Source organism: Danio aesculapii, chromosome 4 (genome assembly GCF_903798145.1).
Source record: "Danio aesculapii chromosome 4, fDanAes4.1, whole genome shotgun sequence".
Lineage (NCBI taxonomy): Eukaryota > Metazoa > Chordata > Actinopteri > Cypriniformes > Danionidae > Danio > Danio aesculapii.
The window spans coordinates 41,708,426-41,726,344 of NC_079438.1; the positions used below are offsets into that span (position 1 = coordinate 41,708,426).

General features: G+C 35.5%; 1 protein-coding gene across 1 annotated transcript in view; it reads left to right on the forward strand.

The window, feature by feature from the left end:
* Positions 1-17,355, forward strand: part of nrip2 (nuclear receptor interacting protein 2) — a 50,065-nt gene extending 32,710 nt beyond the window's left edge. Inside the window, exons 3-6 of the mRNA XM_056455696.1 lie at positions 7,934-8,016; positions 9,267-9,397; positions 12,201-12,253; positions 16,576-17,355. Coding sequence (XP_056311671.1) covers positions 7,934-8,016; positions 9,267-9,397; positions 12,201-12,253; positions 16,576-16,695 — 387 coding nt within the window. The 3' untranslated portion in view covers positions 16,696-17,355. The remainder of the gene's footprint in view (positions 1-7,933; positions 8,017-9,266; positions 9,398-12,200; positions 12,254-16,575) is intronic.
* The last annotated feature ends 564 nt before the right edge of the window (positions 17,356-17,919 follow it).

Genomic DNA, 17,919 nt, shown 5'->3' on the forward strand with positions numbered 1-17,919 from the left:
CCTTATCACCAGACTTTTTAACTCAATTTAAACTTACATCTAAGCTAAAATTCAACAAATTTAAAACTTAAATGTAAAACTATTATGAAGCCTCAAACCTGCTAACTTCAAGCCACTTTTACTAAACCTTTAGCAAAGTTCTTGCACAACAACAAACCTTTTTAAAATATATTTTCAAAGTTTATCTAGACAAACATTATATACTGTATTTATGTCCTTGTATAATTGTAAAATGTAGTATATAAGCTGGGCTTGACATTAACACCCGCCAACCTGCCAAATGTGGGTAGATTTCAGCTGTGGCGTGTTAGACAGCCACTCTCACAAGCCACTTTGGCTGGTTGAAAATAATTTTTAAAATGCCTGTGCTGGCTCGTCACTAAAGATTAGACTTTTAGTTCATGACCATTTGTCAATATGTGTGCAAATGTGATCTTAGAATCGAGAAGCAGCATGACTGACAAAAACAACTGTTCGCACTAGCAAAAGAAAGCAGATGAACACCAAATAACAGCAAGCTCATGCGCACGATGAGACAGGCTCTACTTACTCACTGATGAGGGATTGAGTGTTTAACAGGCCATGAATCCCCCCTCTTTTGGTTTAAGTCTATCTCAGAATTTTTCAAAAAATGCTTCATAATGGCCGTGGAGCATTGTGAGCAGAGGAAAAAGTGGGCGCGACCAGCAAAGCAGGGGAAAAAAAAGAAAACAGCTGTCAGTTGGCTCACAAAATGAGACACAAACCGTCAGGAGACCCATGATTTAATAATTTACAAAGTTAATTTGCGAAGAAATAAACAATAAGTAATTTAATGTCCTTATACATTTGTTATTCGTAATTTCATATAAACATAACCACAATTTGTTATATCATTATAAAGATAATTGTGTTTATATAAACACTTTAAATAAGGAGGACTTCTCTCCTCCTTAATCCCCGGGAGTGAAATGTAGACGCAGTGGATAGCAGTGCAGCAGGTCTCTTGCCCTGTCTATTCCAACCATTAGCCCTGCCGGTAATCTGGAGGATTTTAAACATAGGTGAACACAGCAGTACGGATATAGGTGATGTGTCTGAATGGTAACGAACCCAACTGATTAAAGTCTGCCATATGAATTCTCGTACAGCTCTCTCGACAAAAATGCTGTATTGGCCCTGACAGCATCGCAGGCAAACACATGCAACAAACCCCGTGAATCATGAAAACAAACACATAACGATACAACCCTTCATGAATGGCTAAATACACTTTCCGCAAATGGACGTGGTCTCAGTCGTTGGGTCTCACAGCTTGACAGGCCTGCCTTGCCTTCGTGCTTACATGTGCTCTTGTAAATATTTAAGTAGGGTCTTCTCATAGGATAAGAAAGCTCCCCTATCAATAATAATAAGAAACTGACGAGTCATCACTCCACTAGCAGATTTGCGATATACGTGACCGATTTTGTTTCCACCCCAAAAATTATTTTAAACCTGGAAGATGAGATTAGCTGACAAAAGCTCAAAATTTTCCCCACAATTAAAGCTAACAGGTGCTAACATTGTTTTAATTGATGCTCAACACACACAAATCTGTTAAAATTGCAAAAAAAAAATTACTCGAGGGTGTCTTGAACCTTTAAAAGTTCCCGTGCTGTTTCCTCGCACGAATCAATCATGTCTAGAATCGAAACTAGTGTGATGCTCATGCACCCAGAGTCCTTCAAGGGCTCAAGATTCTTTGTAAGTAGTGGTTGCAGCTTTTGCTTTAACCATTATTTGAACAGATTATTAATAGGCATAACGTTAACCGTGTGCGCGGGTTCATCCTTTCATTATCGCATTTTGTTTTTCACATGCCTTCTTTTGCTTACAGTTACTTTTGGTTATATGGTTTATTAATCATCCTTTACAATAAAACTGCGTTAATATGTTGTATGCATAGTTAACTGGTGATCTGGGACCTTTAGCCTGGACAGACTCCTATGCATATGGATGAGAATGTATTTTTTTAAATTGTCTATTTATTTATTTTTTTACATTTTTGTTGAATAAAAAGTGTATGAATACAGTAGTTTTTTGCTTGTTTTGACATTTAAAATTAGTTTGGTGTGGCCAGAGAAAAAAATAGGTAAATCTTTATAGCGTTGAGCCCTAAAATGTCCTGTGAAAGGAAACTAATTGCAATGCAACACTTTTTTATGAAAGCACAACCCATTTGCTTATACACAAAAAAGTTAAATGAATGAGGAGGCATGTGGAAATACCACAAAATTCACATTTATGCATAAAATATATTTTCCCAACAACAAAATTGTGACGAGTGGCTAGTAACGGTGGAAAACTACTAGCCACAGTGGCTGGTGATCAAAAACGTTAATGTCAAGCCCTATATATGAGTATATTTTGTAAATGACAGTATTTATATACAGTATATCCCAGATGACAGAGAAAGACACTGAGAATTTAATGTAGACTCATTTACAGCTGGAATAAACCGGACAGTCACAGTTAGCCTCTTTGAAAGTGTTTATATACACTTTTTATATAGACTTTTTTTGAGGTGTCGATTGTAGCCATGTAACATAACACTTTCAGCACAGCGCACAGAGGAAGAAACAGACGTGAAACAATGCAAGAAAACCTGCATGTTTGTGCAAGTGTGTATGGAACATAGAAACAGGGTCGGAACAACGACTGTGAGGGGCTTAACGGCGCCCGTCTGTGGGCTCTGAGAGGCGCCGCGCCCCTGCCTTCATGTGGGCCTTCATGTGGTAGGAAAGTTGCGGGGGCGAAAACTCACCTTGACTGACAGGAAACTCACAGAGGTTTCACCAAATGCTCTCATCCACGTATTTATCTGTAACGGTGTGCTGACGCAGAGATCATCCTTCACTCATTAAATGTGCAGTGAGCAAACGGGCAAAGGCTTTAGCTGCGTGTAGGTGGAGCCGTATTGTCTTTAAGTCCTCACGCATGCTGAGAGTCCATATGCCACACACAGATCCAAATCCCTCCAAATATCTCAGCGAAGGCTTCTTACTAGGCTACAGGGTGGAGACTAGTATTAATATTATAATTGCACTAAAGATAATGTCAATAACAATTCATTAAATAACATTTAAATTAAATAACAAGAATATTATCATCAATATTATTACTATAAAAACATTATTGTTTTTATTAGTAGTAGTGGTGGTAGCAGTAGGTATAGAAGTACTTACTTATTGAATAATAAATTCATTATTACAAATTATTATTATTATTATTATTATAGGTATCTACACTGTAAAATCTAGCAGTGCATTTAATGAAATGAGTACATTTGACTTACACTTTTAATGTAAGTTAATTGAACTTAATAGAAACAAGTTGCGTGAACTCAAAATGTTGTAAAAGAATGAATTTAAACTGAATGAGTTCACCTAACCATGCGGATTTCTAGTTCCCAGCATACTTTGTCTCATACTGGAAAATAAATGTCAAAAATGAATGATGAACATATAGGGAGTCATATAGGGATAATTAAACAGACTAATAGACTAATTAAAATCTGTACAAATTTTATTGTAAAACTACCAACTCCGATTACAAATCTAGTTAAGTCAAGAAAAAAATTTAAGTAGTCTAAGTAAATTTCACTCAATGTAAGTAAGGGATATTTTTAAATATATTAGTAATAAATAAATAAATAATACAATAAATTTACCATTACTTAATCAAATTAAGGCAATAAGTTTGCACAATTTAATTAAGTAAACTTAACAAATTCATATTTACAGTGTAATATTCAGCTCGAAAAAATCTGATCGAAAAATCTGAAATCAGATCAATATATATAGTTAAATATATTTGCTAATGTAATTTACTCATGTTAAATCATGGTAACATTTAAATGGTAAGACTTCTTAATAAAACTTAATTCCAAAAAATTTTAATAGGCACTTTGTAATTATCTGTTATTATTTGTAGCAATACTACAACAATATTGTAGCATTATTAAATACTAGTAGTATTTAATAATGTATTATTTATAAAAATTAATTTTATAAATACATTTTATTATATATTAAACACATTTTAATAATACTAATAACAAATAATAAGTGAATTATTAAAGTATTAATGAACTAATTCAATATTTTACAAGAAATTATAATAATAATTAATAGTCCCTTTATTAATATGGACTCGCCACAGCGGAATAAACCACCAACTTATCCAGTATTTGTTTTATGCAGTGGATGCCCTTCCAGCTGCAACCCATCACTGGGAAACATCCAAACCCACTTATTGACACACATACACTACGGACAATTTAGCTTGCCCAATTCACCTTTAGCGCATGTCTTTGGAGTTGACATTGGGAGTTGCATACTCTCCCAACACTGGGAGAGTATGCAAACACCACACAGAAATGCCAACGGTGACACAGCTGAGGCTCGATGCAACGACATTCTTGTGTGAGGCAATTGTGCTACCCACTGTGCCACCATGATGCCTGCAATTATTATTATTTAATGAAAATTCAGATTAATTAATTTTACAATCATTAAAATATGAACTATCAAATTAAATTGAACAAATAAAAATGTAAAAATGTACAGATAAAAATTTTGTTACTCTCATTACTATGAAGTAATATTAAAGTAATTGAGTAAAAACCAATAGAAAATACTAGAACAAAAAGAAAAATATGCATAAATGAGCATACGAAAGATGAAGACAAAATGCCTAAAAGAAACTGCTTGTATATATTAGCAATTTACATTGATCGATTAAAACAATATATCACAACATATATTAACTGGTACGAGTCTGTATCACTGCTAAAGTCACTGTTTATACAAATATTAATCTGGAATGACCCAAAACATGTGACAGGATCTATCTGGAAACAGACTAATGGCTAATGATTTAAAAAACTATCCACTGGTTCTGCTAATACTTAAATTATTTACACATAAATGTCAAGCAAGCAGGAAGAACAGACACACAGACCTTCTGAAGCGCTAACGCTGCAAAAGCACAGGGTCATCACACATCTGATGAGCTCTGGATTCTGCTAACACTGATGGAAATACAGGTGAAAGGACAGACTCACTGAAGCCAAACGCCAATAACAGCCCATTATTAACCACGACTATTATCCTCTGACTGTCCTGATACTATCAGACAAAGCCAAAACGGTCACAATTTAGATTTCATTAGTTAACATATTTACTAACATGAACTATTAATGAATAATACTTGTAGAGCATTTATTAATCATAGTTCAACATTTACAAATGTATAATTACTTATTTGTTAAAATACAAATTCATGTTTGTTAACACTGGTTGCACCATAAACTAACATTGAACAACTGTATTTCCATTAACTAACGCAAACGAAGATGAATAAATACTGTAATAAATGTATTAGTCATAGTTTATTCACGTTAGTAAATACATAAATTAACATTAACTTGTACAACCTTATTGTAAAGTGTCACTGCCAAAACAATCTTTGACCATAATAATAATAATAATAATAATAATAATGATGATAATAATAATAATAATAATAATAATAATAATAATAATAATAATATAAATTAATAATAATAAACCTTTAAACTTTAATGTTGACTTGAGCAAGCTTAGCCTGAAATGGTTTTAAAAGCTTGAATTTTAGATCCCCACCATATATCTGGCGCAACAAGGTGCAAGATGTGTTTGCTGCGATGTTTTGCTATTTTCAGACCAGTGCAACCCTAATTTTCTCGTTTTGTGCCACATTGTTTAAATAGTAAATCCATTTGCACCTTTGTGGACTCATGGGTGTTACGGTCTAAAAAAAGAGGCGTGTTAGGGTGCATTGTTGGTGCGTTGCTTTTTTGAGGAACTAAAATAGACTGCAATAGATCAGCTGAGAGCAGGTCTAAAGTCCAGCGCAGAGTGCGTTAGTTGTGCGCCTCGCTTACAAATTGCTTATTATACACAGGATGTACACCTATAACTCATTAAGAGAATAAGCACAACGCTGTTAGACCATGCGCCGCGGCGCAGAGCGTGTTTTCCGATCTTTCTAATCCTTAATGATTTTGCGCCATGCACTTTAAAACTTTGCATCTAGATTGTTAAAATAGAGCCCTTAATCTTGAAACTGTTGGAAGTTTGAAGCAGATTCATAAGCTTGAAGTTTAAAGCAGTTTTACAATTAACAGTATATATATATATATACTCTCGTCATTTTAAATAGACTCTGGGTGTCTTGCTAGGCTACTTGAGAGGTTGCTAAGGTTTAATAAGATGCAATATGTTTGATAGGTGCTTGCTAGCTGTTTCTAGAGTGCTGATTGGTGGTTGCACGGATGTTGTTGTGTAGTTGCTAGAATAATGTGTAGTTACCAGGTTATTAAGTGGTTACTAGGGTGTTATGTGTGGTTGTTAGGATATTGCTAAGTAGTTACTAAGGTGTTCTTTATGGTTTCTAGGCAGTTTTTATGGTATTCTAGGGTGTTCTTTTTGGTTGCCAGGAAGATGCTAAAGTAATTTGAATTATTGCTACTAAATAGCTAATTCAGAGTTCAGACTGAATGTTTTTCAAAGTAGTCGCGTCACAGATGTTTTCACACTGCATGACTATCTGGGGTAGCTGTGCTGTGTTTACACTGCAGGATGGATCGGAGGTTTCACACTGCATGACTTTACAATAGGAAGAATCGCTGACTACGTTGTCTTAGTCCAAAAGCTGTCTCACAACCAAAGACACGTGAGAAGTGACATGGAAACAAAGCGAGGTGACATAGTATATCTTTATGTATTAACTACATAATGAGAAAGAAGCCAGAAATAGTGAAGTAGAAAGTGTACTTATTTTGGCTTTTAAATGGAATTATCAATTTCTTTGCAACATTTTTCTTTTTCGAGTCGGACACAAAAGACACAGGTGCTCCTGCCAATTTTCCACTAGTTTTTCCTCCATTTCTTGGGTCCAAATAGACAAAAAAAAAGCCCTTTTAACATCTCCCCAACCTCCCGCTGGCCTGCAGATACTTATACTAGTGAATGCTGCTCTCTCATTGGCTGTAGGTCATCGCCGATGTTATTTTCAATCAGAACACATTTCACATGATTTTGAATTGACGACAGCTCCAGATATTTAGCATGCCAAATATTTCACAGATGTTGGCGACTCATTGGCGATTCTCTCAGATCGTGTCTTTGATAGCTTACACTGTGTGATTGTTACTCATGTGAACGAGCACCGATTTGCCTGTGATTTCAGGCATTTGTCTGCGATTTCTCAAAACCAGTCGGCAAGTCAAAATCGGGGCTAAAATGATGCAGTCTGAACTCAGCATAAGACGATTTGGGCTGACATGGTATTGGTATTCAGTACCTACGGTTTCATTCATAGTTGCTAAGCATTGTTTGTTAGACACAAAAATAACCATTAACGTATACAACTTTATTGTATAAAGTGTTACCACCAAAAACACATAAGTATACTTGTTTAGGTAGTTTACGAGGACGTCGAATGGTCAAATTTACAAGGCTACGACCAATGTTTACTCTATTAATGTGGTTTATGAGAACATTCCTTGTGTCGATATGGTAAGCTGGGTGCTTGCTAGACTGTTGTGTATAGTTGTTGGTGTGTTGCTTTCCTAGCCTGTTCCTGATACGCGTAGATGTGTTTAAATGGGATTGAAATATTCTGAGTTGAATGAAAATGGCATTGTCCATTGTTTAAAAGAGCAAAAGCTCAAATCTTCAACATGCTTGGAGTGTCTCAGGTTGGTGACTGTGTGAAAGTAGTTGGCAGACGGAACTCCGGCTGATAATGTGTTCCGCTATTTAAAATTCCTCTCACATGAAAGGTGCGAAAAACGAATTACATGGGGAGAACAAAAAATTAATCAAGGATTTCATTTTGAGTGAAGAACCAAATGTTTATTTTGCAGTGTGGAGATGCAGAGGTGATGCTATCCATAAACACAGGATGCCAACACAACCACATCTCAAAAACATGCTGCAGACGACTGGGGTGAGTGGATTCAACACACACACAGACACATACTCTACATGTCCTTTACGATGGCTCTCTATATGCGTAATTTATTACTGAATTACCACTTATTATCTTGGCCTTACCCTACCCATACCCCTAAATCTAACCCTTATTGGAGACCTGTAAAACACAGTTGTCAAATCCAGTCCCTGGAGGGCCACATCTCTGCACTTTAGTTCCAGCCCTGCTTCAACACACTAACCTGCAGGTTTCAAACAAGCCTGAAGGACTCAATTAGTTTGATCAGGTGTGTTTAATTAGGGTTAAAGCTAAACTGTGAAACTGGATTTGACACGTATGCTGTAGATTTTTAAGCACTTTGAATTACACACAAGGCATGTCCTCATATACATATAATTTTATATATTTATTTTGTATATATTTATTTTTTTAAAACTTACACAGATTCAAAGAGAACCACAGGTCAACAGGGCGACTGCAAAACACCAGTGCTTTAAAGTGGACTGACTGAATGTCTACTATTAAATATTTACTATTCAAAAATATACAGACAAATGTAAAATACAGTAAAACACATTAAATCTGTTAAACGCATCTATCTGAGGGCGGTTGAGTTTGCGGCTGGATATTATTGGGAGATTGCTAACAGGAACAGTGAACAGCTCCACCAGAGCGCGTCTGAAGCTCATATGCAAGTTCATTTTACATTCTATGGCAGAAACACCTTTGAGCCTCGCTAGATTCTCCTGTATGGGCTGTATGAGACTTTCACTTTCACTTTACGCATAGTTTGTGAATGAACAAATGTTCGTGTAGTTGCAGCCAGGATCATGAGGCTGTTTTTGCGCCGAGTTTGACTTAATCAATCAGAGAACAGGAGAAAGTGCATTACTTCGATCATTTTAATATAGTATATTAATAATGAAATCCAAAATTACAGTATAATATTGAGAGTTAATTTTCTCTAAATCTCGCGGCCCACCTCAAGGATCACTGAGGCCCACTAGTGGGCCGGAGCCCACTGGTTGAGAATCCCTGGTGTAAATCCCTGGGGTAAATCATATCCATGTCATTATACAAATGCATGTCCTCGTAAACCACATAAATCAAGTGCACATTTTATGAATTTTTGATTTCTTCAGAAATTGTGTAATCGTCATAATTCAAAACTGTTACATGTATAGAAAATAGCTTGTATTCTATAATATAATATTATGTAAATAAGAAAATAATACAGTCTTCTAAATACTTGTATTCAATTTCAGACTGAAAACAAAGCTAGAAGATAAAGGTCGAGACAAGCAGCCAGTCAGTGAATCTTCTCCAGTGGAGACGGTGAAGTCTCTACAGCTGCAGCTGGGCAGAGAGAGAGTGCAATGCACTGCCTGGGTCATCGGTCAGACTTCAACATTTCTATACTCGCTTCTATAAAAAAACATCTGTCTTCTACCTTTAAGACAAGACACTGCAGGCAAAATCTTTCCTATTTTAATGCATATTTTAGGCTTTAGATTTGTGGCTTTAGATTTTCTTCTTAGTCTACTCTAAACAATTTTAAGCATTTCTTTTTAGATTTATAAGCTTGTTTTGTCATACTTTATCAACGCGTGCTTGAAGATTTCAATTATGACTTACAGTGCATTTGGCTTTTTTTTTTTTTTCCTTGTGCACCGAACCATAAATCTCCACTTCAGCAGCACTTACATAATCCAAACTGAAGAGCTTTACTCATATCTACATTCTTAAGGTTTTTACAGAGGGATTTGTTCACACATAAACCGGCTGATTATACACAACATTTTCTTCTACAAAAATGGAGATTTATTTATTTATCTTTTTGGCTCTTGGTGTGATGTTTTCTGAATTATGCAGCCAAAAAGAGTCCCCAAAAATCAATCTTTAAAAAACTAATAGGGTAAAAAAGGAAAATGAAACAAGAATTTTCAACTTGACTATCCAATGTTCAGATTTGTGCTATAAATGCCTTCAACATACTGTGCAATTCAGAAAATAATGTCTCATTTACATATTTAAACATAACATTTTGGAAATCTCTTCAGTAAACATTGTTTGGCAATTTTCAATCTAATCAATAATCTTTGAAAGTATGATAACTGTACTTTTACCCCATTCATCAGCAGTGTCTTGCCTTAACAACTGTCCAGTAAACCCCACATCATTGAATAGAGTACAGTAGCTGAGAGAGTTTGGCACCCACATAACCAGTTTCAACCAGCTGTATCTCAATAGAAGTTTAAAGATAGCGGAAAATCTTGTGAGAGTGTGCAAAAGGAATATCCATATAAATGTCTTCAGCTTGCATTTGCATTCAGCTTTCAGAGTGAGCCACTGACCTTTTCTAGTTCAGACAGCAGCCTGCAAATGATGCACAAAGAAACGTGGGCAGTACAGAGGAATTACGCAACGCAGGCGTTCATGACCTGGGCCCGGTGCCGGAATTGTTTTATGCTCGCACTGCATACAGATGTAATAGCTGCTAGTTAAATCTGACGTTTTCTGGATCCAATGCTCTATCAGATGCCTAATGCAAACAACAACTAATACTAATATACACTCACAGTGTGCTGTGATACTACTGAAAATAGTTATCGTAATGTTCATATGCACACCTAATAACAGATGGTAAAATAATTCTCTCTCTTACAAATCATTTAAATATTAGTGTCTACAATGCAGCAAGTCCAGAGACTGTGACCATACAAAATGTTTTAGTTTAAAACACACATATTTTCCTCTCTGTTTTGGCCTCGATCACACCTAATTTAGTTTTTTGGTGAGTCTATATCCAAAAACTTTAATCATTTATAGTAAACACTATTGTTTTTGAACCATACTATGCTACAATGATGAATGAAGATGAATGAATGTTAATAAATGCTACATCATACTGCAATGTTAATTATGGTAAACTGATGAACTGTAATAAATACTGCAGTGTACATTATGTGGTGTACTGTACAATAAAATAACCCATAGTTTAAAAAAAACTACGTTATTGGGTAATTTGATTATATTGTTATAGTTGTTGTGTTACTAAAGCAACTATAAAATTAACCCATTTTAATTTAAAATACTTTACTATAGTATTGTTCAAAAACAATATGGTATTCACAATAAATTACTATAGCATTTTGATTATTTGGTAGACACCTTTTTAATGGTTTTCTATTGGCAGTGAGCATTTTGTACACATTCCAACCAACTGCGTGCCTGCAGTTGAAAAAAGTCAACGGCGGAAAAAACACCTGATGTCACGCACTCCAGTACCAAGACCATTGATACAGTGGTCGCCTAGCAACACAAAAAGCGCAACACACTGCTCTTTTCTAAAGTCAACAATATGCAGTGCTATGTGCCTTGCGTTTTCAGAACGGAAAAGTACAATTGGTGTGATCAGCCTCCAAGACAGCATTTTTAGCCAATGAAAATGTATCTTTTCGAAAACAGTTTGAGTCCCAGCTCATGGAGCTTTGTACAGCAAAACTTGGTATAGCTTTCCTCAACATTTTGCCACAATGTTTCAAAGAGAGGAAATTCAATAGCTGACACAGGTTGACGTTATACCATACGACTTACATTATACCATGATTACCATGATTTTGTAATAGATTTTTTTAAAGGCACAGTATATATATATATTTTGCTGCAAGATGGCATATATTCACAATAAACAAAGGCTTAATTAATCATGAGAGTTGCGAAAACTACAGGACTCGTGTAGATATCATGTGATCTAAATTAAGCCATATTGTCATACACCCTCAATTTTTGTTTTCTATAACACCTAAATCAAGGGTGTATTGCTCTGGATTTTAACATTCTTTAAAATATTTGGGATAATGTAAATACACAAGTCAGCAAAATGTAAAACACTGCTCTGGTGGTTTTGAGATATTTTAATAAAAAAATCTTATATTGTGCCTTTAATGTGATATGACTAAACATTACTCGTAAATGGCTATTGAGTGGCATTTAGTTTTCTCAATTCAGAGGAGTAGAGGCTTGGATCCGGAAACATTACACAAACATCACACTTAACAAGCGGATAAAGCTACTAATGATGCCAGTTTAAATCAAGCCCCCTCATGTGCTTTTCTAATTAAAAATGATGTCTACAAGGGATGAATAGTCTCTCTTTCTTTCCCACATTTTGAGTCTCGTCTCTCGTCTGTTCACAGAGGACGCCACGTTTGAGGTGTGTTTGGGCCTACAGACTCTGCTGGAACTCAAAGTAAGCCCGGAATTTATTCAATCATCTTCAGACTCTCATGTTTGTCTTCAGTCTACCTTGGAAGATTTTTTTTGTTTGTTTTAAATTCATTGATGAAAACCACTGGCTACTGAAAATCTAGATCAGGGGTTTTCAAGCTTTTAAAATGTACTGACCTTCAATTTATATTTAAGAGTATTCCCTTTGAGTTGCATTAAGCTTAAATTTGTAAAAATCTAAACAATTTTTTTGTCAAATTTACAAAAAACTGTAAAAGGAAAATGATTACGTATAGTATAAGCATTTATATAAATTGCTTTATATTAAATATTACACAAGTAATATTAATAATAACAATAATAATTCAATTCAATTCACCTATATTTGTATAGCGCTTATACAATGTAGATTGTGTCAAAGCAGCTTCACATAAAACAACAGTATAAATTAGAACAGTGTAGTTCAGTTTTTAGTGTTTAAATTCAGTTCAGTTTAGCTCAGTTCAGTGTGGTTTAATAATCACTACTGAGAGTCCGAACACTGAAGAGCAAATCCAACGATGCGCAGCTCTACAGATCCCGAACCATGCAAGCCAGTGGCGACAACGGAGAGGGGAAAAAAAAACTTCACTAATAATAATTATTATTATTATCATTATTATATTACAGAATTTGACACTTTCACAGTTAATAATTTTAAAAGTAAATTTATAGTAATATAAATCTGAATAATTATGTTAAATATTAACCATAAATAAATGAATAAAGCATTAATTAAAATATTCTCTGGTTATTAATTAATAATTTGTACATCAGACTTTTTCTAAACTACTTTTGTTTTCAGCCTTTTTCTCTGTTCTGAGTTTCTTCCTTCATATAAATTATGCCTAATAATATTCATTAAAATCTTTTATAAATCACAGTTCAATTAAGATTTTAGTTTTCTAAAATCTAATATATTTACAAAAATTCAAAGCAACTCATTTGACAAAAAAATACTCATTTATTTATGATCAAGGTAAAAAGTGACATTCAGTATATAGATTTATATATAGATCAGTTCAATCAATGATATGTTATCAGTGTTCTATGATGTGATCTTTTTTAACACATATACAAGCGTGTTTATGCCATAGATATAACATGGTGTGATTTATAAAATTATAGTACCTAGTCCAAAAAGAAAAAACAAAAGGAAATATGTTTTGGGGTGCTAAGTGGCTCTGAACATGATAGGGAATCTTTTTTTAAATCTTATATCTAAAAATTGAATCAGCTCTGAATATAGTTTGAGATGATTTAACATGCCAGAGGGGGAAAATTCCCCTTTGAGGTTTACACGAGTTATGAGGAGGAAGCTCAATGCTATTAAAAGAAGGAAAGTGAAAATCTATTTTAAAAGTATGATGGAGTGAGAGAGAAAAGGGGATGAAAGAGAGAGAGAGAGAGAGAGAGAGAGAGAGAGCAGACAGAGAATGAAAAATGCAGAGACCAATGTCTGCACAAGTATATGTAAATTACTATTCTTGTCAGAAGAAAAAGATTAGACATGCAAGGAGAAGAATCCCTGAAACCAATGTTCAGCTAATAAACAGCAGAATAAAACATAAGCTTATGTTTCAGCCAATATTCACCTGGAATACATAGTACTGTATAAATGCTCCTTAGACTGTTACAATGACAAAAATACAAAAAAAAAACATGTTCACCAACCATTTTGCTGCACAGAGGCACAATACAATAACACACTGTAAGAACTACAGCACATTTGAATTGATAAAGTCGTTTTTCTCAGTTTCAGCATTGCTGCAGTGCCCTAAAATGTCCTTGCTCACAATTCTCATAGAGAATATAGACAATTACTGCAACTTCATGAAGACACATTGCGATGCTACAGTAGCATGAGAGACAACAAAAGTGGAACATTTTCGAAGGATTTTAGTTAGAAGTCTGACAGAAAGAGATTGCGGGGGTTTGTAGTTGTGTGGGAATTTGGATTGAGTGATTGACAGTTCCTAAGATGTAAGTTGATCGAATGTTACTAAGCGGCTTCTAAGATGTCATCATGGGCTGCTAGGTAAAACAACACCGTTATACTGACAGACAGAACGACAGACAGACAAAACTACAGATACATAGAAAAATAGACAGACAGACAGACAGACAGATAGAACAGAGCTATTAGCAACCTATACTAGCAACACGTTATTAGCATGTTGAAATGTAGCTTTAGCAAGTGATGCCATTCTGTGACATTTTACTGTTTTATATCACAGTTTTAGTTGTTAAATTATTAGCAAACTATGCAACATGCTGTTACTAGTATCAGGAGGATCTATGCCTCCTAAGACAACATTCTAAAATGTAGCTTTAGCAAGTTACTTTGACATTTTGAAACATTTCTGTTTAGTCACTGCTATAGCTACTAACGTATTAGCAAGCTAAGCAACATGCTGTTTCTAGCATGTTGTAATGTAGCTTTAGAAAGTGACTTTGACATTATGTATGTTTTAATGTCACTGCCATAGCTACTAATTAGCAAGCTAAGCAACAAGCTGTTACTAGCATGCTGTAATGTAGCTTTGGCAAGTTACTTTAACATTTTGTAACATTTCTACGTTTTAGAATGTCTCTGCTAAAGTTACTAACTTATTAGCAAGCTACGCAACAGGTCGTATCTAGCATGATGTAATGTTGCTGTAGCAGCTTACTTTGGCATCCCTGCTGAAAAATCCAGCTTAAACCAGCCTAGGCTGGTTGGCTGGTTTTAGCTTGAACTACACTGTTCCTATTGAACTACACTGTTCCTATTTACTGTTACCTTTTATGTGAAGCTGCTTTGACACAATCTACATTGTATAAGCGCTATACAAATAAAGGTGAATTGAATTGAATTGGTTGACCAGCCTGGTTTTAGAGGGGTTTTGGCAATTGACTTAGCTGGTCAGGCTGGAAAATGACCAGCTAAAACCAGCTAAAACCATCTTGACCCGCCTGGTTTAAGCTGGACATAGCTGGTTTTGGCTGGGCTCCCAGCCTGGCTAGGCTGGTCAAGCTGGTTTTAGCTGGTAATTTTCCAGCTTGACCAGCTAAGACCAGGCTGGAAATGGCTGGAAACCAGCCTGGAAATGGCCAAACCCCCTCTAAAACCAGGCTGATCAACCAGCTAAAACCAGCCAACCAGCCTAGGCTGGTTTAAGCTGTTTTTTTCAGTAGGGATCGGGTAATATTTCTGTTTTAGAATGTCACTGCTATATCTACTAACTTATTAGCAAGCTAAACAGCATGCTGTTACTAGCATGTTGGAATGTAGCTTTAAAAGTGACTTTGACATTATGTATGTTAGAATGTCACTGCCATAGCTACTAATTAGCAAGCTAAGCAACATGCTGTTACTAGCATGCTGTAATGTAGCTTTGGCAAGTTACTTTAACATTTTGTAACATTTCTACGTTTTAGAATGTCTCTGCTATAGCTACTAACTTATTAGCAAGCTACGCAACAGGTTGTAACTAGCATGTAGTAATGTCGCTATAGCAGCTTACTTTGGCATCGAGTAATATTTCTACGTTTTAGAATGTCACTGCTATATCTACTAACTTATTAGCAAGCTAAACAGCATGCTGTTACTAACATGTTGGAATGTAGCTTTAGCAAGTTACTTTCTACTGTCACTGCTATAGCTACTAACTTATTAGCAACATGCTGTAACTAGCGTGTTGTGATGCCGCTTTAGCAAGTTACTTTGACATTATGTAACATTTCTATGTTAGAATGTCACTGTTATAGCTACTACCTTATAAGCAACATGCTGTTACTAGCGTGTAATGTAGCATTAGCAAGTTAGTTTGACATGATGCAACATTTCTGTTTTAGAATGTCACTGCTATACTACTAACTTATTAGCGAGCAAGGCAACATGTTACTTGCAATCAAAGTATTACTGAATGAAAAATAGATGATTCAATGATTCTTTGAGGAAATTTCAAAGTAATAAAAGCAAGGTGTGTATAGGAGAACATGTCAAATGCTAATGTTAGCCTGATAGCACTGAAAGCTAACGTCCAACCCTGCAAAACTCCATCCAAAGCTATGCCTCTTGTGACAACATTCAATGGGTTTGATTTTTACAGTGGACAGATAATGAGCATTTATAATTAGTATATAGTGAACCACTGTCTTACCAATACCCGAATTTGTGTACACAATATACTGAATCACAACCTAGGGTAGCTGATAGAGAAATTCCACCCAGACAAAACGACAGATCAAAGGCAACAGCACTGACATTGTCAAGCCAGCATAATAATAACTAGAGTAAACAACGGTGTCTGTTTTCTGCAGTGCTGTGTGGATCTGAACTCCAGAGTGCTCCGACTCCACAGCCCAGAGCAGGAGCTTCCCTTCCTGGACGCACCTGCCTGCAGCCAGTGCCATCACCACGACAACAACAAAAACATGTGACCTCCGACCTCTGTGCCCAACAACCGCCATGACCCATGTCATTAGAGAGGAAGACGACTAAAAGGACGCCTGCATCTGGACTGTAGTGTTCCCTCGTGCCAGATCAACATACACAGGCCTCTCCTCTCTCATCTTTCCTTCTTTATTCTTCGTCGTTTGTTTCTGTGCGACTTACAGAAATCTGCCAACTATGATTTTTTTATTATTATTATTATTTGCTGTGCTGAATTAGTTTGGATTAAATGTAATAAAGCTCAGGAGGAGGAAGATTGTGTTCTGACATTCTGAAATTGCCTTTATCGAGAGGTATGCAGTTAATGGATATCGATGAGTAATATTCTCTAACTGGTGATTTTAACTATATAATGAGTCAAATATATTCTTGTACGTTACTGTAACCGAGAGTTTAAGAGAAGCTGCACACTTTCTGAGATTTTGAACAATAACCAAACCTGATTTTATACTTTCACGTGTGTCAAAACGTAACAAATCAGAAACTTTCCTCAAATTTAGATAGAAATTTTACCCGAAACTGCCTTTTACTTAATAAAGTCTGTGTTTTTCTGCCCTTATTTCTCTTTAGAAGGCCAAATCTGCCCTCAGATGATAAGAAGGACTCCAGCCAGACTAATCAAATGTTAATTGAGCCCTTGGGCTCCAATCTCATCTTTAGGGGGTTAACGACCCCCTAAAACCAAGCAGAACTCTTCATCTGCATGATTTTATAGACCTCCCTTTTTCTGCTATTCCGTTTTCAGTAAGTCAGAGTTGAAGTAATGTGTTTCCACTTTTCTTTAATGGTGTGTTCGCACTTGGCACGTTTGCTTGGATTAAAATAAAATCAGTGATTGCTCAGGGCAGTTCATTTGGATAAATGAGCATTGCCTTCCTAACCTTGGTGCGCACCAAAGAAGTGAACGAACTCCAGTGCAGTTTGACCAAAATATATGAACACAACAAGAACCAAAGGCATCTAAATGAACAAAAAAACAAACAAAAAAAAATTTCTCAAGATGAGACACAATTTGTGAAAAAAGGGTTAATGTGAATAATGGGAGATGAATACACATTTTCCAAATAAACTCTGATTTAAGGAGCATTACACTCATGTGACTCCATTGTTTTGCTCACTGTTGGTTACTAGGTTATCAATACTACAGACAGTCGCTCTAACAATCTAATGGTAACACCTAATTTACATTTGGGAAAAAGATTTGAATCACA